Below are 26,543 nucleotides of genomic sequence, written 5' to 3'. Positions count from 1 at the left end.
ATAAGAGGAAAATGAAAAATATTTCCTTCTGTTAGATAAGTTGCTAAATATCTTTGCATATTACCTCTAGAAATTAAACTTATGGGCCCTATGGCAGAGAGTTCTTTTATTGATTAGTTTGTTTTCAGCAAGGTCAGAGAATCATTTAGGTTGGAAAAGACCTATAAGATTGTCAAGTCAGGCTTTGACCACCTTGTCAACCAGACCATAGCACCAAGTGCCATGTCCAGTTGTTTCTTGGAACACCTCCAGAAATGGTGACTGCCCACCTCCCTAGCCAGCCCATTCCAGCGCCTACCTACCCTTTCATTGAAGAAATTCTTCCTAAGATCCAACTTGAACCTCTTCTAGTGAAGTTTGAGGCTGTTTCCTCTTGTCCTATCACTATGCCCTGAGAGAAGAGACTGACCCACCCATAAGCACAGCCTCCTTTCAGGGAGTTGTAAAGTGATAAGGTGCTCCCTGAGCCTCCTTTTCTCCAGGATAAACACCCCCAGCTCCCTCAGCTTCTCCTGTGCTCCAGACCCTTCCCCAGTTCTGGTGTCCTTCTCCAGACATGCCCCAGCACCTCAATGTCTTTCTTCCAGTGCGGGTTCCAGAACTGCACACCGTATTTGGGTGTGGCCCCACCAGTGCCCAGTACTGTCTTGGTCCTGCTGGCCACATTATTGCTGATTCAGGCTGGGTGCCACTGGCTTTCTTGGCCACCTGGGAACACACTGGCTCATGTTCATCCCCAGGTCCTTCTCTGCTGAGCCACATTCCAGCCACTCTACCCCAGCCTGGAGTTGCACGAGGTTGTTGTGACCAAGGAGAGGACCTGGCACTTGGCACCTCACACCATTGGCCTCAATGCAAATCCCTCTTCAAAGCCTTCCTGGCCTCCAACAGATCAACACTCCTGCCCAACTTGGTGTCATCTGCAAACTGGCTGAGGGCCCTCTCTATCCTCTCATCCAGATCATCAATAAAGATAGGACTGACCCCAGCACTGATTCCTTAGGGACACCACTAGTGACCAGCTGCAGCTGGGTGCAGCACTGCTCACCACCACTCCTTAGGTCCAGCCATCAGCCAGTTCTTAACAGAGCAAAGAACGCTCCTTTCCAAGCCATGGGCTGCCAGATTTTCCAAGAGAATGCTGTGGGAGACATTGTCAAAGCTTTTGGTGAAGTACAGGCAGACTAAATCCCCAGCCTCTCCTGACTGGGTCACCTATTCATAAAAGGAGATCAAGCAGGACCTGCCATTTATAAATCCAGGGTAGCCAGATCCCTTGGTTGTCCTGTATGTGCTGTGTGGTTGCACTTGAGACAACCTCTTCCAGGACATTCCTGATGTAAATTTATTTGCTTTTTAACATGATCATCATCACAACTATCTCAAAAACAAAACAAAACAAAACAAAAACAACAAAAAAAAAACAAACACAAAAAAAAACAAACAAAAAAAACCCCAAAAAACCCAAAAACCCAAAAAACCCAAAACCAAAATAAAAAAACCCAGAAAACACAAAACAAAAATTACAGTCTATTTCTTATTGCCTTTATATGGGTCTTTGGATTCTTTAGGAGTGGGATTATTTTCTGCTCAAAGCTGGCCTAGGTTATGTACTCAAGCCTACCTGAGCTAAGAAGAACTATACAAACCCAAAACATCAGCTGATGTGGCATGAGAATGAACATTAATTCCATTATGATGCTTTATGTATCATCAGCAATAAGGTTTCTTAGTTTCCAGGCAGTTTTGTCACAAAAAAAAGGTTCACAAAGAAAAGATGGGAGAAAGGGGTCTTTACCTAAGAGAAAATAATCCAAGAAAGGCAATTGTGGCCCAGGTCTAAAATGCTTGGCAGAACCTGGGTTCAGCAGATTTAATGAAATGGATAAGCACTCCTATCCTTCCCTAAGCAGAATGGCTTTGGGCAGTGACAGGAATGAATTAAAATGTTCATTAAACTTTTTGATCAAGACTGAAACATCTGGGCTTTCATAAAATAAAAGTTCTCAATTCATCGTGTGTGGTAACTTCATTAAAGACTGCATCTTTTTCTGCTCAATGATTTGCAATGTTTAATTGTAGCAAGGATGCCTGAGGCTTTATCTTATCTATTTTGAATCTCCCTGGATTTATTGAAAAAATTAGTCTCTGAGCCTCCCTGCTTACTTGTCCCTGTTCAAAAACTGTTTTCAGGAAGAAAGTAGTTAAACAAAGATGGACAGGTTAAGTAAAGTTGCCAAACATATACACTTCATTCCTGAACAGGATGAGGAAGTTGAGAATTTACCAAAATATTAACTTTTGGGATGCAATACCCATGTCTCATTTCACTGCATTTTGGTAACCATTGACCACAAAAGCAACAGAAGAAAAAATGACTATAGTCCAGATTTGGGTTTTGGTGTGCATGGCAATGGACAAGCTCCTTGGCAGGCCCCAAGGGCCCTGCCAGCCCTCACTGCCCAGCCCCTCCATGGGGACCTGGGTCCCAGGTCTCCAGTTCAGCTGGTTTCCAGCTCCACACAGCCCTGCCTTTCCCAGGCACAGCTCTCAGAGCCAGCCCAGCCCCTGAGCTGATGTCCTGGCCCAGCCTGGCCTGGACAGCTGGACAGTCTCTGTCCCCAAGAAAGTGAGCGATGCCCAGAGCTGGGCTGCCCCCTTCCTGCCCTGCTCCATGGCTGGGGTGATGGGAAATCTGCTGCCCTGTGATGCCCTTATGCTTCAGCACTCAGAGGAGACCCCATTCAGCTGAAAGCTGTGTGCTTCCCAAAAAGATGGGCAAACACACCTTTGCTCCCAGCACATCTTCAGACAAGTGGGATTTTTGGTAGATGAGTTTCAGGAGGGACAGGCTGAAGATATGGGGCTGTTAGTGGTCATGTTTTCTTCCAACAAGGGAAGCCATGGATCTTATACAGTGCTTATTGTCTATCTGAGGTTAAAATGGATTCATAAAAACAACTTTATAAATTAATGTTGTCATTCTCTTGGTCTGTCATAACCATCACTTTATCACTTACAGAGTACATATGCACCACTCGTTACCTGTCCTTGCTGTAGAACAGGGTATAATTGTTAGGGAGTCCTCCATCTGAGCCAGGCTTCCACCAACATGAAAAGGTTTCCTTTTCTAGAGAACGACATCTTATTATCTGAGGTTTTCCAGGGTACGATTGACCTAAGAAAGTGTAAAAATCCAATTAGTTAAATTAGAAGTGGACAATGCTTTTGGATGCTTGAATGATAAGTCAATGAAGCATTCCTTTTTTGAAGACAATAAAATTACATGAAACTGTGAACTGAATTGGGTAAATAACTCTGCCTGGGAAAAGGATCAATATTCCCAGAAAAGCAAATACATTTTATCTCAAACTTCTAAAATACCTAGTAGAATGATTTTGCTTTTTAACACAAACATTTATTTTTTTACCTAAACTCAAAATGGTATATTTATCTCCAAATTAAACTATGAAGATGGGAAATAAATATATGACCTTTAGAGTTTGTCCCCATAAACATTACAATTTTGTATCTCCAGATAATTTTAAGATTAAATTTCACCTTCAACTTTGCAACAGAACTGAAATTCCATTCTTTTTGCATATTTGGGGTAAATTATAGGTCAGAAAATTATAAAAAGAAGGAAATCAATGGGCTAGATGGATTTTTTTTGGGTACTGGCCACCTGAATGTATTCATTCATTGTTCAAATATTCCCTGTTAATCCAAATGCATTTAAGAATATTTCTTGTTAAGACTACTGCTCATTAATTTACACCAAGAATATAGACCATACATTTACATTCATTTTAAAACAACAAGTGTGTGATCTTTTAACCTAAGCTTATCTTTATTTATCTTTATTAAGTTCCACGTAATTATCTCAAATAGTGTAACTATTCATATGCTAACTCCCAAGAAGTTGGCAAGCATCAAATGAATATAAGGTGTCAGTATTGCCACCAAACAATCCTTAAATTAATTGTATAAATAGAAAAGACAACTCCAGCCATTTTCATATCAAACTCCAAAAAAAGTAATTTGAAGAGGTACATGTTCCACTGATGGTCAGGATAGATTGGGTAAAGCCTCAGATTTTTCTAAATAAAGTGTCTTAAGGAAAAAACAAGCATTTCAGGAAGTGTTGTACTTACCAGTCAGACCTACTGTAGTCAGTGCAAGCTGAAAAATTATTTGAACTGATGAAATGAATCTCTGTTTCATGATGCCTGTCTCTCCTCAGGAGGAAGTATCAGATCAAGGGCTCACTGAAAAACATGGCATGATGCAAAAGTCAGTAACAATGCTCAGCAGGTAGCACGTATCGCTCAATTTGATCAAAGTCCTTTTTGAATTGCGGGCAAATGATTCTTGTCATCTCTCAAAAAGGTGAGGCAACACCAACAGTTCCGCTTTGGAAGCTGAAAACCTGAATCTAAGAGAAGCAGGTAGGCCTTCCTAGAGGTCTTTGAATGATTACAATTTCTTAACATTAACAAATCTTGCATATTTCTTCGGCATCTTAGGATACTGGGTTCTTATCTTAGAGTTCTAACTTCTAGATTAATTAATTAACCTAAGAAAGCAGCCTTTTAGCAAAAAAGATATATTTTTACCCTTACTGATTCAAAGAAGAGGTCAACATACTTGAACTCTGAAAGTCCTTAAAATAAAAGACAAATAGAAAAGGTCCAACATTTATTTAGAAGTTTATGATTTTTGATCCAATCTCAAAGCATTTCAATGTTTAGGACTGTCAGTGTTGAATTCAGGATTCCTTGAGCTGAAGAATGTTACTCTTAGTGCATTCAACTAATTGTTTTTACTGTATTTGATTTTGTAGTAAATTTCAGCTGAAATACAGATTTGCAAGTGGTCACCAGCTGGGAGCAAGACCCAACCCCTGCCGTGGGCTCAGACCACTAGATGTCCTCAGAATTCAGGTTACAACTCTGGGTGCTCTGGAGCTCCTGTTGCTGCTAAATCTGTTTGCTTAGCCTGAAGAAACGACGTAATGACTTAAAGCAAATCTGCTTCTCCCACCAGTATGCTCCCTGCTTGGAGATGACTGCAGTCAGCTGTCGGATTCTCGGTAGCCAACCTTAGCCTTTGAAACGAAAGTATTTATTACGAATAGGGAGCTCCCTATCTCAGCTTTCCACTCCTACCCTTAGCACATTCACAGGTACATGTATGCTTGCAACCCATTCTGTGTAGCACAGCATGGGAACAAGCTGTGTCCTTGGTGAGGAAAAATCCTTCGTGGTTCATCAGATGACTAATTTTTCAGTATGCAATTAATTTTGTACATCAAGAAGCTATAATACATCACCATCCAAATGTTTTTCAGGCGCAAAGCCAAGTGAAGTATCAGTTAATACAGCTAAGTCTAAAATATGTTTAGTGTGGACAATGTGGAAGAGAACAAGAGTTGGCTACATTTCCATATGCCACTTCTGAATATCCAGGCATGTTTCAAGTGTGTAACTGAGCTACAGGCTGGAAAATTGCATCTGGGTTAGTTTTAAACCCACTCAGAGCATTTTGTGCATATAAAGACAGTGAAGAGAGAACCACTTAAATATAAATTCCAGCTTGGTGTAAACACATGCAGTCTTTATTACAGTAAACAAATGTCAGGCACAAACATTAGTGTTAACTTCAGAAATTACCCAAAAATAATTATATAGCCCCATAAAAATGGGGCTATATAACGAGGAACCCAGATGATTTGGCTCATAAAAAGCACTTTTTTTCAGGTGAAGGTGAAATAATGAAACTACAAACAGTAACTATTTAATGTACATATGCTAGTATTTACAATATTTTATTACTTCTTCTAAAAATAGTTGGAACATTTGCAAAACAATGTACTTTAAAACCAAGACTTATATGGATAAAGACCTATTACCATGATTATTATTATTTTTTTTTTTTTTTTTTTTTTTTTTTTACTTTTATGTATGTATTTTTCTGTGTGAAGAATTGACAGAAAGAGAAACTGATTACACTGGCTGGAAGAATGAAATTTTTTAATACAACAAAAGAGAGGCACCAACAAGAAGGATCTTTATTAGAGCACTCTTCAAGGAAAATCAGATGATTTTGCAAACTGAAGACCTAAAGAACTAAATTTAATAGCAAGAGGAAGAAATTAATGCATTAAAACAAAAGTATTTTTCCTCTGGAGCATTTGAAAATGAGATGATTGTGAACCACTTCTGTAATGTGGTTGTGTGAAAGAACAAGAGGAATATAAGGAAGGAATATGGATTTAACAGTGTCACAGACTAAGCTCTGTCTACAGTTCTGGTAACCTACACTTGGGAAAAAAGAACCAAACAGATTTCAGAACACAGCTATGAACATGACACAGAGACTGTCTCATGATAGTGATTTAAAGAATCACCATGCAAGTGTGGTTGCCATCTATGAACATAAAAGGAGATAAGCATCAAAAGAGGGAAAATAAGGATGTGTAAAATAAGAATGTTTCCATGGTTGCTTGCTATTCAGTATTTGCAACTCAAATAGGGCTTAAAAGGCTTCTGGAGAGATGTCTTGCTTTTTTGAAAATACTTGCTTAATAAAAAGGTAATACTCACTTTGTCATAATTGTATCTAAAGTGCATCTTCCCTATATATGACATGAAAATGTTTTCATAAAAGGGTAATTAGCATTACTGAAGATGCTGTGAGGTAATGTCTCTTTTAAGACTGAATGCATTCTTTCATAAGGGATGCAGTGGACATTGATTTGCCACAATGTGATCCAAAACCAAGGGTTGAGTAACTGATAATTAAAAGATCATATGCCTCCTTTTGAAAGTCTTGATTTAATTCCAACCAAGTTATTGCATTCTGACATTCTATCTGAATTTTTCCATTTTAACACAGCTGTTAGATAGTATTCAACAGCTGTGCATCATATGCCAGAATGCAGTGCTCCTTGATGGTAATGGAAACTACTACTGGTGTTTTAGAATGCACAGAGAAGTTACATATTCCTGTGAAATAATTCTGCCCTGGAATTAAGAATATATTGAAATTGTAGGTTTGAAAACTGTGCTGACAATGCTGCTAGATGAAGATGAAAGCTAAACACCAGCACTTAAATCAGGTGCTGTAAAGCAGAGTTGAGAGAAACATGTCCTTGTTCTAATTGACTTTTAGTTCTAGCATTCTTTTCTTTCCTTCTTTCCTGGCTCTGCTGATGGATACATTTCTTGAGACTGACAGAGAAGTCTTTACGCAGTTCTGCACAGATGGAAAAATTTTCTATCTGCAACGTTTTCAGGCTTGCAGGAACAGGAACAACTGTATATCAGCCACTGGCAATGACATTATGTGCAACACAATTTCTGCTTCTGTGGCTAAAGAAATCAAAAGCCAAAAGTACTTTACCAATCTTTAAAAGTCTGAAAAAGTCTGGCATTTCCATTAGTCATGATAATAAACAATGTTCATCTTTCAGGCCTGGGGGAAGACAATTTAAGGAGCTCTCAAAACACCATAGTTCATTACTATTTGAAAGACTGAACTACAGCTGTATGAAACAAATTATAAAAAAGGAACTCAATAAAGCAAGAATGTGAGAGCTTGTTTGACCATCTAGAACATTCAGCTGTACTGTGGACATGGCAGGAGTCTGCCCTCCCACATAGAGATCACAAATGCTAAGAGGAATACATGTTCCTAGCCATGGCCAGAGCATCATGGCCAGATGTGTTTCTGATTGACGGTGATGGTTGGGATTATACTGCAAATTAAAAGCTCTAGATGTACAGTGTGACCAGAGATCTGCTTTCCCTCACTGAATGAGCCCTAATTGGATGTCTCTGAATCCCTCAAGCACCTAGCACTGCCTTCAGGATGATGTACAGGCTCCAGAGAAGATAAAGAGCTCAGGCATGTCTATGATCTGTGACTGATTCCAGCTGTCAATTTTAAGCACATAGGTTCTGTGGTGTACTTTGTGAGGAAGCCTAGTACCTGCTGCTGGCTATGAATCTAGAGATTCAGTTAATTTACAGGAATTTGGTACTTCATATTTCTGTGTTGCATAAAATGGGAGCAGTGGCAAGGACTTTCAGAATTCACCTGAAAAGCATTATAATGTATTTTTCTGAAATTTCTCTTGTAAGTCACCCCATGACAACCCTTTGAATAACAGTCAAGATCTGATAACAAACAAAACAAATTGCCTCACCCATGGAGATATGTTTCTCAGTCTAAAAGACTTGAGTTAATTTTAAAAAAGGAAAATTATGAACCCCCAGATTCTTGAAAATAGTTTAGACCCTTAATTCCTATTGATTTTACAGAATTGAGTCTGAAATTTTCTTAAGAACTTTCATTACCTAAACTGACCAAAAAAATAAAAAGAAAAAAGCCAAGAGAAGAAGAAATTACCATTATCCCTACTTTTCTAAGGTAAAGAATGCCCAACAGACTCATAGTAGAAGTGTAACAAAAGCTAAAACCTGATTATTTTCTATCATTTTTCTTTTATTTTCTAAGTACCACCTCTACTACCTTTGTTTTCCTACAAAAACAAAGCTAATGCTTTAGCTAACAGTAGTAATCTTTCTCTACCAGTCTCACATTTCTTGAATATTCAATTTTCTTCCCTGGTGGTTTGTAGGTTTAGCCATAATTTTCAGGATTTATTTTTACAGCAGTCTCTTACAGAAAAGAAAATCATAAGCTCTAAGGAGTAAAATTTTAGACACTGAAAGCTAGAACTTGCATCAGAACTTGAAATATTATGTACATTCATCTCTTCCATCTATCAAGCCCAACTCCACAATCACTATCTTATAGTAATTTTAGGTATTTTGAATATATAGCATAGTCATAAAGTATAAAATAAAATTTTCTACCTGGGGGATTCTTGTATGTGAGGAAGATTTTTATGCCCCTCTTTCATGAATATTGGATTACTTGAAAAGTTGAAAAGCAAAAATTCCATTAATAGTATATTTCTGAAAGTGTCATTATTTCCAAAATATAAAGAGAAAAAAGGTGACTCTGTATGAGCTGTAGATACTGAAGTGGTGTTTACTCTAAGTAAATACATTTAAACATTGGGAGTGATAGCAACAGTGGTAAAATACAGTACATGCTTTCCTTTATCTATTTCAAACAAAATTTTGTAGCAATGAGCTTTGGATGGAGTTTAAATTTTCTCATAGACTGTGCTAGGCTACATGTTTAAAGGCTAATCAACATCTGCACAGGTAGGATACGATCAGATAAATGCTGTGAGGGCTGGGGGAGGAACTACAGCAGTCTCATCAGTGAAAATTGGTCAGTCAGACCACTGTCCTTGTGTGTAGCCCACCAAACAAATCTCCTTCCCCACTGACTCATAGACTGAAGGAGGCAAAACACTAGGGATGCAGTCCAAGAAAGGTTTTGGGCAGAAAAGGAAAGTGGGAGAGACAAGAATGGGAAATAAAGGTAATAAACAGTTCAGTTCAGTGTAAACTTGTGGCTTGTCAGACTGAAATGTGTGCCTGATCATTGTAGTCTACCCTATTATCTCATTATACCCTATTTCTATCTCCTGTCTGCATGGCCTGTTCTGAGTGGTGCCTTTGGATGCCAGTGAACTCTCAACAGGATTAGCCTGTGAAAAAAGTTGGCTTGCAAACCTCCAGGTTCACATAGCTGAGGAGAGCAAGAGGATCTGGGGCCAGCTACTAGGTCAGCTAAACATCCACAAGTAGCTGCTGGGGCAATCCATTCCTTTATGTGCAAATGCACGCATATATATGTAGATCTACACGTTAGGGCATTGTTGATGTACATGGACCCTGTGTGGGTTTTGTGTCCTTGTACCCACCCTCTGGAAGCAGCTGCTCAGCTTTGCTACAGGTAGAAACTGAGGTTAGGGACCTACAGCAGCCTCACATATAAGGGGCTCCCTGACTGAGCTGACTCTAGCACACTTACATGCAATGTTTTAACAAAAAACCCATACTTTGTTTAATAACCTGCTCTCTCCCATCCACTCCAAACACACTATTCTGTGAAGAAAGAATTTTGATGGGCAACTTATCTACCTATATTAACTACTTATATATTAGGTAACTAACTTTGAAAACACTCGCTTCATCATTGTTTTTCAAATAAAATCTGTCTTTAAACATTTTGAAACAAAATAGAGTATTTTCTAACTAACAGTATGAATGGTCTTTATCTCCCAGAGACCAGGTGGGAAGACATTTTACTCAGTTACCAGTGTATTCTTTTGTTTGGCTCCATTTCAGTAAAGCTAATGAGAGCAATAAAAATAGCATGAAGTTATTTGGCAGCTAAACATTGTGCCATTAGAGAAGAGCAGTTTATATTGTGGGTGATATTTTTTTTTTTTTTTTTAATGTGCATATTTAAAAGGGCATCAATAATGTGCAGCTGAATATGGCAGAAATAATGTTTGCAGTTTCTCAGCCATGGCATAGGGTGAAATGTAGTTTAAAGACAGAGCTCAATGAGTGGTTCCTGCTTTAGAGAGAACAAAAATCTGTTCAGGAGTGTGCATGCTAGGAACACTGACTACAGATTGGCTAAATAGAGTCTTCTACTACTTTGTGCTACATCAAAACACACAATACTATCATTGCAGCAAATTTGATTCTGCTTTCATTACTTCCTTTGTCAGGAACTGATGTTATGAACTAGTGCCATGTCCCTACATGTGACTGACATAAAATGTATTTTTTACCAAATTTGCAACAGTGCTGCAAGTGCTAGCTTCATAATATCACCAATTGGAAAGAATCGCGATAAAGTAAACCTTAACCTTCTTCTGTAACCAGACCGATGACTCTCATCCAAGTATTTCTACATCAACCAACCATTATTTAAATCATATTTACTTGATCATCTTGAGAACGGAGATAGAATCCTGCTGTCTCGGGTACTGTAAAAAGAACAGTTCCTGCTCTTAAGAACTGAAAACATAAGTAGCCAATTAATAACACAACATGGAAAAAAGGCATCTAAAAAGCAGGTCAAACTTGCGTATTTTTGGGTTGAGACAAAAGATTATTTTATTGGGAAAATATTGTCAAAATATCCCATAAACTTCAAACTGCCTATGAATGATCAGTTTTTAAAAATTCATTTTGGAATGTCAAAAATTCTTTTTTAACTGAAGTAAATGAATGAAAATTTTCAAAATTCCAAAATGAACAAGTACCATCAAATCACATAAAGCATTTTGTTTTGGCATTTTCCAGTAGCATATTTTCTGAAATCTAATAAAATATTTGTAGTTTTCCAATTTTCCAATAAAATCATATTATGATGAAAAATTCCAATAATTTTTAATTATACACAGAATTCCAATGAGTAATGTAATGGCATGAAAATCTTAATATTTTGAGATTTCTGGGGGAAAATTCTGGTGTAGAGGTGAGGTTTGTTGCATAGAGACAAAAATTATGAAAACTTTGTAGAAAACAAAGGAACAGGACTTTGGCTGTAGTAAAGGCAACACAATAATATACATAAGTGTGAGAGGGAATAAGACAATGGGGAATGACACAGAAGTGGAAAAGAAGAAATGAAGTGGCTGGACCAGGCAGTAGAAGGTCAGATGAAGTTGTAATTTTGAATGTATTCCATGATCCCATAAGAATTGCAAAACTCCATCCACTGGATGCTGACCCCCAACAGCCTTTTCTTGTTGAACTCAGGCAGTTGGGTTGGATGGAGGAGAAGCATCTCCTGTATCCTAGTACCTGCAAGCATCAGTGGATATATGACCATAGCTATAGAGCAGAACCTTTTTTCCCTTGTAGTGGGACAGCCCATTTTGGCTGAGTCTGGGTCTGGAGTCTCTCTTTGAAGCTTTAAGACTGTGGTAAGACTCTATAAGAAAGAACCTGGCTACGAGGGAATGAATTTTCTTCTTCAATCACAAATATGCTTCACAATTAACAGTGGAAGCAGAGAATAACAATTGTTTTCTGTTCCAGTGTTCTCTTTTTCAGGAGGTCCTTAGTATGAGATTGTAAAAGCAACTATTTCTTTGTGTTTTTCTGAGACTTACTGTATAGTTACACTTGAATTGTTTAAGTGACTGCATAGTTATTCTGTGAAAGATCACAATTACCAAAAATTACTACTCCAATCAAACTGATAAAAACACTCAATGTCCTATTATTAGTAAGCATGCATACTTCTCAAACATATTCCCTATGCTTCAGCTTGTTGGTAAAAGAGCTTTGTGGTTGCCTGCTAAAGGCCACCACTGATGCCATGTACAGGTAAGTGGCACATTTGTTAGCTAAAAGAATGAAAAAATGTTATCCTGGTTAATCTAAAACCAATTATTTGAGAGAAATTACTGACAATAATGGGAACACAACAGCAGTAAACCTTCAGCCTTCAGTGTGCTGATATTAAAATATTTATCTTTTGACATTCTTAAAAGCAGTATACCCCCTTTAATACTGAAATATGTGGATATGCAGAAAAGTATCTTTACCATGCCTAGATCTAAATCTAGGTGTCATTTTATGGATCTACTCCAGTACCTAACTCCTGAGTAAACTTGTGTCTAACACATTTCATAAACAGATTATTCTCTACAGGAGTTTATATAGTTGGCATTTATCTCTAATGTCAGTAGAAAAAACACAATGTCCTAATGAGGAAAGTCTTTATACAGAAAGTCAAATGTTCAGGCTACTGTGAACTCTTCTACATGCTAAACCAGTAATAGTATCAATACTGATCTATCACAACCCTGTTAAGTTCTACATAGATTGTTAACTTCCAGGAAAAAAAAAAAGTCTACCAGTGGAAGAATACTGACGTTCCCAAAAGCTGAAATGTGCATTCTGAGAGAATTGAATTCACCCTTTGATCAGGAGTACAAATTTCTCTTATGATTGCTTCACTATGAATCTATAAACTGTGTGAAGTATAGAAGTAACCTGCTCTACTTACCATTTTCAACTCAGGATGCTAAGCTTTGGAGATTTGCAGCTATGGTGAATTGTGGTTTAGATTCTTCTTTTGTTTTGAAGTATAAGGAAATGACCCTGAGGTTGCAGACTGTGAGATTTTCATGCACTTGTTTACAGAATAATGACTAACACTGCAATCTCTGGAGGTTAAAGGAGAATTCATTAATGAATTCATTCATTAACCAATTCACTCATTAACTCATTTTCTCAGCTCCTTAGGAACTGCAATGACAGCACTGTCTCCTGTTGATGAATAGTAATATTTGCATTTCTAACCATAAATTAAAAGGTATCAAGAATCTCTTTGAAGAAACTAATTTTGCAAAGAAAGAGGAAGCTCCATGGTGCAGCAAATGCAAAAATTAACTTCACAAATAGATCAACTATCTGTGGGATATTAGGTTTCAGAGCATAGATGGTGTTTAATTTTAGACAATAAAATGCTTCTCTATAAAATTACTTAAAATGACTTCTGCTGTATCAAAATTGTGCCTGGCTAGATTAACATGAATGTACCAGTTTGCCCTGTTCCTCTTTGGAATTTTCACACTTGGTTAAATAGTGAAGAAACAGCTACTTAACCATTTGGAGAAGAAAATATTTCAAGGATAAAAAAAATATATTCTACACTAGACCAAAATCTATTTTAACACTTTTAACACTACAGTACGCTTCTGCTATTTGGTGAAAATAGAATAAAATGAAGAAATTTTGGTAAGGGCATGTATCAATGCATCAAGCTGCACTTGTTTTTCAGCAAATATTCTTGATTCACTGCGTATTGTACAGCTTCAGTACCTGTGAAATTTCTTATTTGCACAAAGTCTCAGGTTGGATCTATGGTGCGTACAGTAATTATCACGTTTTAGAGGCCTCATTACACTGTGTATGACTTAACCTTGGAACACTGGAGTCAATGTTGGCATCCTCTGTCTTTGAAATGGCATGATTCTTCAAGATTATAAATCCACATTCAACTTAGTGGCCAAAGGGGAAGGTGGGAATCGGGTATTGTGACTCTTTCAGAATGATCCTTTCAGAGCTAATAGCAAGGAAAAGCATCTGATTTTTACCTAAAAGAAACTGAAACAAAAATTTAAAAGCTTCAATAACTGCAGGTCGAGAAAAATGAAGTTTTTTTATGCCCAAGCATCTGAAATGTCAGTTCTGCAACTTTTTATACTACAAAGGCTATCTCACAAAATCATAATGCCCCTGCCCCCACTCAAATTTGTAGTTAATAAGTCTGAAATAGCAATAGCATTTATTTTAGAAGTATTTAATATCTACAAGGAGTCAAAGAAAAGGCATAAGTGTCAGAAACATTCATGCTTGCCTTCTGTAGTGTGGACTTAATGGTAAATTGCAGCAAACTAGGAAATTTTAGTAAGAACTGATATAATTTTAAGCATGGTAATTTAGATCACTAGAAATCAATTATCATCCTCTATAATTACTATCAATCCATTTTGTTTCATATCCCAACACAATAAAGTTTAATTTTTAGGCTTTTTTGTAGGCACCCAGTTACCCGATCATATTTAAAATGGTAAAAACATTCATTTCATGTGTAATCCACTATATTTCTTCTACAATCCTTGGAATAAAAACCTTATGCTGACATTTATGAAATGGCAGGAGGAAAAATGCTGTAACTGTGGATATTACTTTAGATAATAGCAAGGCTTTTAAATACTTGCTTGCATAAAGGCTGACCTTTTCCGTTGATATAAAAGTAATTTCTACTGAAACTTGGATCTATCCTTTAGTCATTATTGTTACCTGCATCTTTTCAAGTTATTTTTTCAGTGATGCCCTTATGTTCATATGTGTGAATTTGCTTGGCTTCATGCCCTAGGTCACAGCATATTTTATGTAACTTAAAGAGAAAAATCATGGGCAACTAGCAAAATTATGTTTTAAATTCCTATTTTAATTTAATCTTTGGTTTGTCCCATTGACAGTATGTTGAATATATGATCTGGCACTGTTAAAATCATGGCATCAGACTTTTAAATTAAATTAGGATATCTTTTTTTAAACCGGGCATTGCAGAAACCTTGAGCCAAAATTGTTCAGGTTTCTGTCTTCCTTAAGGTCTGCTTCCACTTGAAATCTGGGCTTCTTGCAGATGGTTACACCTCTGACAAGGCTGTCAATAAACCAGTCTTGGGTAATGAACACCAGCACACAGAGCAAAACAGATGTGAAGCAGCTCAGAGAATTCTGATATCATCAAGTCCCACCTGCGACTGATTTCCACCTTGTCAACCAGACCATAGCACTGAGAGCCACGACCCGTCATTTCTTGAGCAACTTCAGCACCTCCCTAAACAGCTTGTTCCAGTACTTGACAACCCTTCCCATAAATAAATTCCTCCTGATGTCCATCCTGGTGCTCCCTGGCACAACTTAAGACAATTTCACCTTGTCCTGTCACTAGCTGGGAGGAGAGGCTGACCTTCGCCTGGCTACACTCACCTTTCAGAGAGTTGCAGAGAGTGATAAGGTCCTCCTTGAGCCTGCTTTTCTCCAGCATAAACACCCTCAGCTTACTCAGACACTCCTCACAGGGTTTACTCTCTAGACCCTTCACTGACTCAGTTGCTCACAAAAAACACTAAGGCTCTAAGAACCAGCCACAAAAGCGCATAGAAGAGGCAATTTTCCTTGTGCCCTACAGAGTTTTGTCCCAGGTGCAGCTGAGAGAGAGTAGTGAAATCAGTTTGCAAAGTTGCTGTCTGGATGAAGAACAGGTTTTGAGGCTAGGTCAAGATGGTCTTTCAAGACACAAATAGCAATACAACAGTAAGAGGGCAAACCTGTTGCAGACAGTATGGATGGGTAATTGAAGCATTTTGAAATCTTTAGATGTGAGCATAGAGTAATGAAATTCCATTAGGTTGTAAATACCATTTTTCTGCTTTTTAAACTCAGCTTTCTTAAAGGTGATTTTGACTTCATTTTACTTCATTCTGAGTCTCATCTGCATTTAAACATTTGTATAGCTATGTTCTATATAGTATGTTGATTGACACAAAAATTATTAACTCTTCAAAAATACAGATCAATTATTCTTCACCAATAAATGCTGCTGAGTAACAAATACAAAAAGAATATTTTCAGTTCAACAGCCACCTCTGTGATGTTCTTAAACTGGTTCAGAAACTTACAGCCTACCTCAATTCTCTATTCTGGACCACAGTGTGAACTCCTCTGGATGCACAGACACCCAAAATGATGCAGATTGAAAGTCAGCCACAGGCATACAGATCTGAACACTCAGCACTAACCCTGTGTATGGATATGTTACTGCCCTTTGAGGAAGCTGTAAGTACAGTCAGAATGATATCTTACTCTATCCAGATAAGAGATAGACAGCAGCTTTGGAAGGTTAAATAAACACGGCAACATTTAGCTACTGTTCCTAGCCCACACAGTGTTTGATATAAAAAAGAAATCAAGGAGACAGTGCTTTTAATTGAGATTTTTGTAACATCCCTCCTCCAGAGGTGAAAAAGAACAGTGGTTCTACAAGTTGTTGATACACCCTGGATTTCAAAATTTGCTCCACTATTTCAGTTTCCCACTCTTAGTGATCTGCTCTTTAATCATATAAACAACATTCCTTCCTTGAAAGATGAAACAGGTGCTTGCAAACACTGATGTATGCATTGATGCATATGAAAGGAAAAGGTCACAGACTCTTTTTTAGGTCTCAAAACCTCTAACTTGAACAACAATCCTGATTTTTAAGTCTGTGTCTACCTAGAAGAGTTACACAATTACACTGTATAGAAAACCAGAAAATCTCCAAGTCAACAAATACACAGTAACAATCACTCTGCTATAGAAAGGAGAACCCTTTATTCTTCAGGAATCTGAAGGCTTAGTAGCAGGCCCTAAGAGTCTGTTTTGCTATGGAATTAAATTCACTAGTTTAACATGAAATCAGTTTTATGTCACTGGATTAATGTATTTTTGCCACTTAGTGCATTAAATATATACAGTCAATTCTTTACTGGAAACCAAAAGGGATGGGAAATAATTTGATCTTTTACTACCATGACAGGGCAAATACTACATATTATGGGTTAAATGCATCCAATGAAGATGTAAACCACCAGCAGAATGCACTGCTGCACCAATAATATCAATAACTGTGCTAAAAACCAGCTGTAGAAATACAGACAGCAAATGTTAAAATGAACTGCAGTTCTCCATGTTGGCTGCAAATGAAATTGGTAAGAACCTTCATTGGTTCAAAACCTTTGAAACTAGAGTCTCAGTTTAGACATGTGCTGATGCTGCTGCATAAGACCAGGCATTATTTGTAGTTTCCACTGTGGAAGTTCAAGTTTTGGAACACAAAATTCCACATAAAAGGAGGGGAAAAAATTGAGAGCAGACCATTGCTGTAATGGTGGACACCACATCTTCCAGATACCATCCTAGAGTTTGAGAAGACAGAAGGGCGAATCAGAAAGCACATGTATGTTCTGCTGATGAAGAGGGAAAATTATAACTCAGCTCCAGGGTTTTAGTCCCATCCTTTCCAGTAGCTGAGTCTATGACATCTTGTTCATCTGCAAAATGGGTGGGAATCTCGTTGAGATGTGTGTCTTTTTAACTACACTTATAATTTCCAAGTTGATTGAAATTAATGTTTCCAAGATACTTTGAGGACTTCAGATTGAAAAGATTATTAATGAGATGAATTATTGGTAGTAGTGATTTTGTTGTAAGTAACTAAAAAAATCCAAGTGGCAGAAATTTTAGCAAACATTCGAAGGAATCACAGAATGGATGAAGTTAGAAGATCTCTGGAGAATGTTGTGTCCTCTGCAATGCTTAAAACAGGATCAGAGGAGTTTGCTCAGTATCATGTCCAGCTGGGCTTTGACTATCTCCAAGGACAGAAATTCCACAATCTCTCTGGACAGACCTTGCCCCTGTTTGATTGCCCTCACAGTAGATAAGTTTTTTCTTGTATTTAAGTGCATTTATCTGTACTTCTGTTCATGTTGTTTCTTGTCCTTTCCCTGGATGCCACTGGGAAGAGCCTGACTTAATCTACTTCACTTCCCCATTCACCCATTGATAAACTTTCCCCCAAAAGTTCTGTTTTCCTTGTAGAAAGATTCCAGCTCTTTATTATCTTAGACATCGTTTTCTGGACATACTGTAGCATGGCCATGTTTTTTTTTCTACTAGGGAGCTCCAGATAGAATACCAGGTGCTTTAGTCTGAGGCTGTCAAACCCGCCAGGAGAACACTTGAAAAATAAAGCTGAAATACACTCAATTCCAAGGGAGAGATAATGAGGCAAGCTCTGAGAAGAACTTTGATTTAGAGCTCTGAAATGATCATTTTCCACTGGTGTGTATGTATAATAACTGGCACAGAGGATCAGAAAATTCTGGTTCTAATCCTGAATCTCCTATTTTATTTTACATGATCTTTTTCCATTAGTCAAAATCCAATTCCTTTTTTAGAGGAAATCTCCTCCTAGCAAAGGCATCAGCCAATGACTGAATTCCTTTACAAACCACTTTATTTTTGACTTTACAGCCAAACCATTAAGTAAGTCACATAAATTCTCAACCTGGGAATAAACTGTCATTCTTCAGAAAGTTCATCTGTTTGTGTTTGGCTAACTGCATGGAAAATAAAAGCTTTGTCATTTCTTGGTATTTTTTTCACTCCCTCCATTAACATTCAGGTTAGTAACCCCTAATGAAAACTACAAGCTTGGCATTTCTATTTGAGTGTCATTTTCACTGATTGCAATGACACTATATCCCAGAATGTCATAATGATAATAATTCTATAAAAATCTTAGACTGGCAGTACACATATTATTGTTGAGGAACATGAGTCTTTGTCCTTTATAGCATCTACAAAATATGCAGGCCTGTTTTTCCTGCACCTTAAGTTACACAATTATGTTTGACACTAAAACCCAGCCAAGGTCCCTACTTTTATGATCAAAGTAGTACTAGGTTATGACATCTGGGAGGAGCACCTGTCTGTGATGGATTGGCCCTGCCTGGATGCCAGATGCCCACCAAAGCTGCTCTGTCAGTTGGTCAGGGGAGAGAAAACACAAGGAAAGTCTCCTGGGTCCAGATAAGTCAGGAAGAGCTCACTTACCAATTACTCCCAGAGGTGAAATAGACTCGACTTTGGGAAATAAGTTTCATGTATTACCAATCAATTCAGAGTAAGATAATGAGATATAAAAGTAAAGGTTAAAGCACTTTCCCCCAGTCCCTCCCTTCTACTCAGGTTCAGCCTTACTCTCAATTTCTCTACTTTCCCCAACCCCAGCCCCTGCCAGCAGGGTAGATGGACAGGGGGTGGGAGTTGTGGTCAGCTCATCACACAGGGAAGATTCTTCACACACTTCCCCTTCTCCTGTGGGATCTCTCCCATGGGAGACAGCCCTCCACAAAACTTCTCCTACTCAACATGACTGTTTCCCATGGGCTGCAGTTCTTCATGGAATGTTCCAGCATGGGTCCCCTCCACAGGGTGCAGTCCCTCAGGCACAGGCTGCTCCACTGTTGGCTCTTGTGGGGTCACAGGTCCTGCCAAGGAACCTGCTCCAGTGTGGGCTGCTCTCCACAGGCCACAGGTCCTGCCAGGAGGGCTTCCCGTGGGATCACAGCCCCCTCAGGCACATCCACCTGCTCTGGTGTGGTTCCTCCAGGGCTGCAGGTGGATCTCTGCTCCCCCTGCACCTCCCTGTGCTGCAGGGGCACAGCTGCCTCAGCATGGGCTGCACCAGGGGCTGCAGGGGAATCTCTGCTCTGGCTCCTGGAGCAGCTGCTGCCCCTCCTCCTTCACTGACCCTGTGTCAGCTCTTCCTCTCACACACTCTGAATCCTCTCTCCCTCTCCCTCACTCCCTGTGTGAGCAGTTTTCATTCCAGAAGCGCTGCCACTGTTGCTGGTGGGCTCAGCCTTGGCCAGTGGTGAGTCCATCTTGCATCTGTCAAGCATTAGCTCTGTTGGATGTGGGAGAAGCTTCTGCCAGCTTCTCACAGAAGAAGCTGTAATCCTACCTGTCACCCCCTGCTACAAAACCCTTCTCACACAAAACCAATACACTGACTAAGAACATCGTGAATTGACGAAATAGGTTCTCTGCCAGCTCTACCATGGCAGCATAGAGTTAAGAAAATACTCATCCTGGTTGTAATGATTCATGTACCATCCCTCTTCTCAAACCAGGAGGTGAGGTTTGAATCACAGACAGCTGGTAGGAAACAAAACTATTTTCAAATAATTCCATTCTACACAGTGGTATTAACCTTTGTTGATGGTGTCAGGGTATGATGAGTGGCTTAGGGCATTGCTTATCCCTTACACCCTCAGCTGCACTGAATATTTCTTGGCCACTGATAACACTCTGTGCCCTTGAATATAGTAAGTCTGTAATTCTGTGAGAACAAAAGCTCTCGTAGTTACAATTTTGCAATACTGACTCAACAGAAGTTAAGCTCTGAAATGCGTCAATAACACATGATTAAAGCTGAGACCAGCCTGGAAGAAAAAACATGTTTTTCCACACAGTGGAACTAAAAAAGCTTGATTTTCTAAGAAGTTATTTCACCTTGCCACTTTAACAACCTTCTTCCTGATATCCTCTATTATACTTCACTGGCCAAGAGACTGAAAGGCTACGGCTGGGCTGGGGAGAAGCTTATGTCAATAGGTTCTTCCTACACAAATTGGCTTGAATGGCCAGCATACATATGCTGACAGTCTAAAAGGTTTCTGCCGAAAGGAATTTAATGTTAAAAAAAATCTGCACAATCTTCCTTTCACATCAGCAGAAATACTAATTAGACATATCTGTTCCATTCATTTGACAATTTTTGGGATAAAAAATTATTTGTAATAGCTTTGGGAACTTTATCTACTTTTTAAGAAGATTTATACTAGACGAAAGTGTAAAAATATTTGAGGGAATGGGCCTAATGATCGTGAGATCAGTTAACCTCATGTGTCTAGTAAACCAATAGGAGTTTAATGTTCCAAATATCCAATAATTATTTTTAAGTTTAATTTTATTTTTTCTGGTAAGTTTGTAACAGTGTTTCTGTTCACTCTGATCTTGCAGTTCTCTTTTTATGGGTTGCCACCTGAGTAAAGAAGGCATAGGCTTTTAAAAAACATGTGCAGTACAAATTATTGACTGACTTGGATAAGAATGGACTTGTTTGGTCATGTGCCTAGAAACCAGGAGGCGTAAGTTAAATTACTATCTCATTCTAGGAAAATCAGTCCCAAATATATTATTTCTTATGTCATTTACTAATCTAGGCTAGAATTGTTTTCTAGTCCTCTTTTTTACATTCTGTCTGAGAATGCAAGAGTTAAAGTGACAGGAAAAAAGCATAACCAGGACAGAGTCTAAGTATAGGTTCATCTTTAAGGTGGGAAGGAATGAGGTTTACTTGATCCTTGCTCAAATTTTCCCTTCATTTTAGTGAGCTTAATGTAAAATACATGAAGATATCTGAGGGAAGGAAACAGAATAGTTTAAAATAACAATGCAAAAGAATGTGCAAGATGCACTGGATCTGAATGCAGATGTGAAAAATTACTTGCTGTTGAATTGGCAGGGTGGTTGAGACTGCTAAGAAGTTAAGGAAGAACATGAAAAACAAAGAGGTTCACGTGACTGATTAGGAACTGTCTTTGGGCCTTGCCTAGCTTGCTCTGCTGGTGACAAATTCACCAAGAAATGTCAAAGAGACAGGCCAGTAGTTTTGTTTGGACAAAAGTCAGATGGAAAGGTTTGGAGTTGTAGATTCTTTGGCAGTCACTACAGAGAAGACAGATGGGGTTGTCTATTCAGATGAATGCAGAATAGGACGTGGAGGAAGAATAAAAGAGGATCAAGAAAAGACCTCTGCAGAGAAAGAAGTGAGGACATGCTGTAGCAGAATTGTGGAAGACAAAGGTAAAAAGAAAACTATTTCCTGTTGTGTTTGTCCATACATGTAAGCATGCAGAAGGGAGGGGAGACAGATAGAAAAGACTGTGGTATGGAAAAAGGCACCAAATTACTTACATTTTTAATTTTTTTTTAGAGAGAAATCAAATACTTGGCAATTAATTGATATTTCAGAAGTTGCATATTAAACATTGAAAGTTTGCATATAAGGACTTATAGTGTTGCCATTCTGAAATTAGCCAACTATTTCTGGCTGTCAAATTAGACTTGCGGAAGCATGTATTTGTTTAACTTTCTTTCCAAAAGAAATGTCCTAAAAACATGTTCTAAAAATGTTCTTCAAGAGTAATCAATATTGTTTGCCTGAACACAGGTAAGAAACCCAAAAAAGCTTGGTGACCTTAACACTAGATTTACAATAGCTATTTAGTGTGGAATATGGGAAACCAAGTACATGTTTGTTTAGAACCCCATGAAATCCTCTGAAAATTTTCAGCTTAAATGTTTGAGTAAACAAACCTGCAAAGTTAAGAAGCATGACATCCATATATTCTCCTGCATGTGTTGAATTACACTAAGTTAGATATGACAGGTAAATCTTATTTCCAAGACTTAAAAGATCAGCTAAGTACAAGCTACTTCTTACTGAGAGCCTTGCTAAGGATTAAAAAAGCAGAGGTAATTGTGTGGGACATGCACACAGGAATAATTTAATTCAGGAAATGCTGAACACAGAAAAAGACTTTGTATGGAAGCAGATTGTAAAATGCACTAAAAATTGAAGACAAAAGCAGAAAGACCCAGCAGTGCCACCTAAATTTTGTGGGATCTCTTAAGGTTTAGCAGAACAGTACAAACCCACAGAACTAAAGAATAATTCATGCAGGAGGATCTCTAATCCATCCTTTGCTGAAGGCACATACCCATGAGACCAGAACATGCTGCTCTGGGTTAATCTATTCACAGCATGAAAATCTCAAAGGATGGGTACTGCGCAATGTCTCTGAGGCAGCATGGTCAACTGCCAGACTGTCCTTAGGGTGACCAAGCAGTACCTGATACTCAGTGAGAACCTCTCTTCTTTCAACATATGCCTCTTGTCTGTTGCCTGCTTTGCAGAACCTGCCCTCATACTCCCAGTGACTTCCCTGCAGTTCCTGACTGGAATATTGCTATCAAAATGGAGGCCTGTATTTTTCCTTTCTATTTATAGCTCTACTGTCCCTTTGTCCCTGTCTGGTTGTAATCAAAACCCCTTACTTTCTTGAGCACTTTTCTGAATTTTAAGCTGTTTTTCTGATGCAGTAATTGCATATTAATTCTATGTTGTTTTTTGCCCTTTCTCCATCTTGGAAGCATATGAAAAGTGTGAATTGAAAAAGGTCAGTTCCTTAAGTCACACATTTGGCTAAGTGTGAGCAATCTAGGAAAAAAAGAAAAAAAGCACTTGATATACATGAAAAGTGTATGCCAGCACCCTAATGGTGCAACTTAATATGAATGTCTATATTTTTATAAAAGGAAACAGAATTTAAATAGGTAATGAAAATTAATTCAAATGAGCTACTGCTGTTTCTTCAAAACAATCCTAACTTGAAATGATAATTTTGTTTAATTTTTCTGGAAAAAGTGTTATTAAACTTAAAAAAAAAATCCATCTGCTTCCATAGAACTGTCAGCAAGGACAGCAAATAGATCTAAAACCCCACCAAAATACTAAAAAAAGGTATGTGTGAGACAATTACCAAGTCATATATTGACACTGAATTATTCGCCTTGTCACACTGTGTATTTCAACTTCCCTCTGTTCATATTGTCTGCGTATAGATGCAGTTAGAAATACACTTAGTTGCAAATAAGCTAGATAGTCTCCGTAGGGAGGAAATACAGTACCATGGGTTCAGCAAAGACTGTGAACCAGCCTGTGGGCCCTCACACACTCAGGGCAAATGGCTAATAATGAAACAGCCTTTAAATCAGGGATTTTATTATAGGCTCAGGAAAGAATTACACATTTTGACTGGTGTAATATTATCAGCCTTCCCATGCCAGTTTGGGATGAACATTCCAAAAGCTGCACAAGAACAAGCAGTAAAAAACTACAACAATCCACTGCTAAAACAAAACCTATTCAAACTTTGTGCGCAGAAGAAATAGTTCAAAAATATTTTGTGCTTGGGGAAAAAGTAATTCTGAAATCAGCTAGGCTAGAAATAGCTTGGCCTGATGCAGCTGCCTGTCATTACAGAAAAAGATTAGCATAGGTGGCAATGCATTTTTCTCTGTCATTTTCATGAGAGCTGCATGTTCCCAGTGCTAGTGTGTTCCTGTTAATGTCCCTGTCTCCTGTTAGAGGATGTGCCACATGGCCTCCTGGCCTGTTAGAAAGAGACTGTTTTCCTGTTCAATAACATCACTGAAGACAACTGTTCAGCTTTACAGCTACTGAAATGAATGCAGTTGTATCAATAACAAATTACCAGTTCGTTGTTCTTAGCCCTTAACGCTGGAGATGTATCCCCAAGGCCGTGTGAACACATCCATAAGTCTCTTCATGGTATTGAGAGGCTGATGTTACTTCCTCAAGAGTGGATGCAGTCAAGGTTGATGTGTAGAGAAAATACACTGCCTTGCCCTTACTTACCAACAGAAAATACAGCAAAGGTTTGAAATTTTCATATGCTTTGCCACTTTTTTTTTTCCTTTTTTGTTTTTGGTTATGCAAGGCATAAGCCTTGCAAGTTCCACTCATGTTGTTTTTGTGCTTGTATGGGAAGTGCAGTGCCTTCTTCCTCACACAACATGAATATATAAGTACCTTGTAATACATATGAAAAACTAATCAATCTCCACTCTGAATCAGAATGTATTCTAGAACAGGGGAAAAGTAAGATCTTTATTTTAAAATAAAACCATGCTGTTTATAAGCAATAACTCTGGAAATAGGCTTAGAAAATTTCTAATATTATAATGCAGCAGAGCTCCAGTTGTACCTGCAGTGATTTACCTGATTTGAAGATAAAAATCTTAATCTCCCTAGTTTTGTGTATAAACAAGTAAACCAGAATGCAAATTTTTAGAGTGTCCCCTTCATCACAATAATAGACCAGTAAGATTTCTTGGAATTCTTCTCTTGCAATATTTACCTACCCTATTTTTGAATGTCGGTAACTATGTACTTACACTTTCCATTCTGTGGTTGCAATTTCCTATGCTGTATCTTCTGAAAAGGTACTTATTATGCATCAGCTGATCTAATTTTTCAGATGCTTCCCCTTATTCAGATAAATAAAGAACTTTTTATACAAATAAGTCAAGAAAATGTACATCTCTTTTAGTAAACAGCTGATTTTAACTTCATGGAGGTAATTCAAATACAAAAATAAAAAAAAGTCAATACAGCTTACAATTTTCCCAGCCAAATTTCACAAAAGCTTCACAGTTTCTCTCACACCTCATCAACTGTACAGAAATTACCATTATTTCCATCTTCTGTGATGGCACAGTGAGTGAAATACATTGAATATAGCTGAAAATAAAACCTGGAAGGTTATTTCACTTATCCCAGCCTTTTTGACTGTATGTATTTTTAGATTTTAATACTGTATCTATTTTTTCCTGTTTAAAAAAAGAAAGATGAAGTAAAAAACATAGCCTTTCCTTTAAAAAAAAAAATACCATCTTTTACAGTCTTTTTTTAGGTTGATGCCCAGTTAGGTTTTTAAGGATTAGCATGAACTCATGCAAGATGTCTTTGCATAGCATACTATTCTTAAATGAACTGCTAATAGAAACTTTGTGTAATGTTGCATTTTTACACTTTATTTTTCAAACTTCAGATGCATTCCTCTAGCTAATGCTTTAAAAACTGAGAAGGATCATGTAGAAAATCATAAATTAAGAGGAGTTTGGGAGAACTTGTAGAAGAAATAACTGTTGGTGAAAGTATTCTTGGAAACCAACAACGATGACACTGAGTGTTTCAGAAAAACCTCTACAAAAGAAATAAACCTGAATATCACAAAACTCAGATGATAAATGTAAGCCTTCACTGCCTGTCCCAGCGAGCTGAAGTATTAACTTGTCCCTTAAATGTTTTTTATGCTGCGGGAAGAAGTGAAAGTTTATGTTGACCTAAATGTATTTGATGGAAAGAACAGTAACAATGCTCTTGACACAGGGTAGCACAAAAGAGCAGAGCCACAGGTTAGGGATAGGCTTTGTGGGTAACTGCAGCAGGGCTGAACAGCCCTCAAGGGTGAGGACAAGGTGCTTAAATGCTCTTCAAAGAAATAAGGAGCCTGAATGCATCGACTGCAGAAGAACGGGAAACAACAGGAAATGAAGCTTAGTTTAAGCAGATTCTATGCAGTACCTGTTTTTGGTAGCTGGATTTTTTTGTAAGGAAAATGAGTCTTTATATTTTGAACCATTACTGTTTGCATAAAATATGAACTTCCATGTGTCATTTTTGCAATTAGAGAGGAGGCATGGATGAATTCAAACCTTCAACAGTTTTATGCTGTGCTGTATCCATGTGCCCTAGCTAAAAGTAAGCACTATTTACTTAAACCATAAGCTCTCTACTGATCA

General features: G+C 38.0%; 1 protein-coding gene across 4 annotated transcripts in view; it reads right to left on the bottom strand.

Moving 5' to 3' along the window:
• PRLR (prolactin receptor) overlaps positions 1 to 26,543 on the bottom strand; it is a 153,801-nt gene that overhangs the window by 14,723 nt on the left and 112,535 nt on the right. For 2 of the 4 annotated variants that reach the window (XM_077790214.1, XM_021551884.3), the window contains 2 exons: positions 4,155 to 4,268; positions 3,046 to 3,178 (listed from right to left, as the gene is read on the bottom strand). In XM_077790214.1, the coding sequence (XP_077646340.1) occupies positions 3,046 to 3,178; positions 4,155 to 4,224 (203 nt within the window). In that variant the 5' untranslated portion in view covers positions 4,225 to 4,268. Of the gene's footprint in view, positions 1 to 3,020; positions 3,179 to 4,154; positions 4,269 to 26,543 lie in introns of those variants that run through there. The other 2 variants (XM_021551890.3, XM_021551898.3) reach the window with 2 other exon arrangements.

Source organism: Lonchura striata, chromosome Z, assembly GCF_046129695.1.
Source record: "Lonchura striata isolate bLonStr1 chromosome Z, bLonStr1.mat, whole genome shotgun sequence".
NCBI classification, from domain to species: domain Eukaryota; kingdom Metazoa; phylum Chordata; class Aves; order Passeriformes; family Estrildidae; genus Lonchura; species Lonchura striata.
The sequence above is the reverse complement of the archived record's forward strand: the minus strand, read 5'-3'. Positions and strand labels throughout refer to the sequence as shown.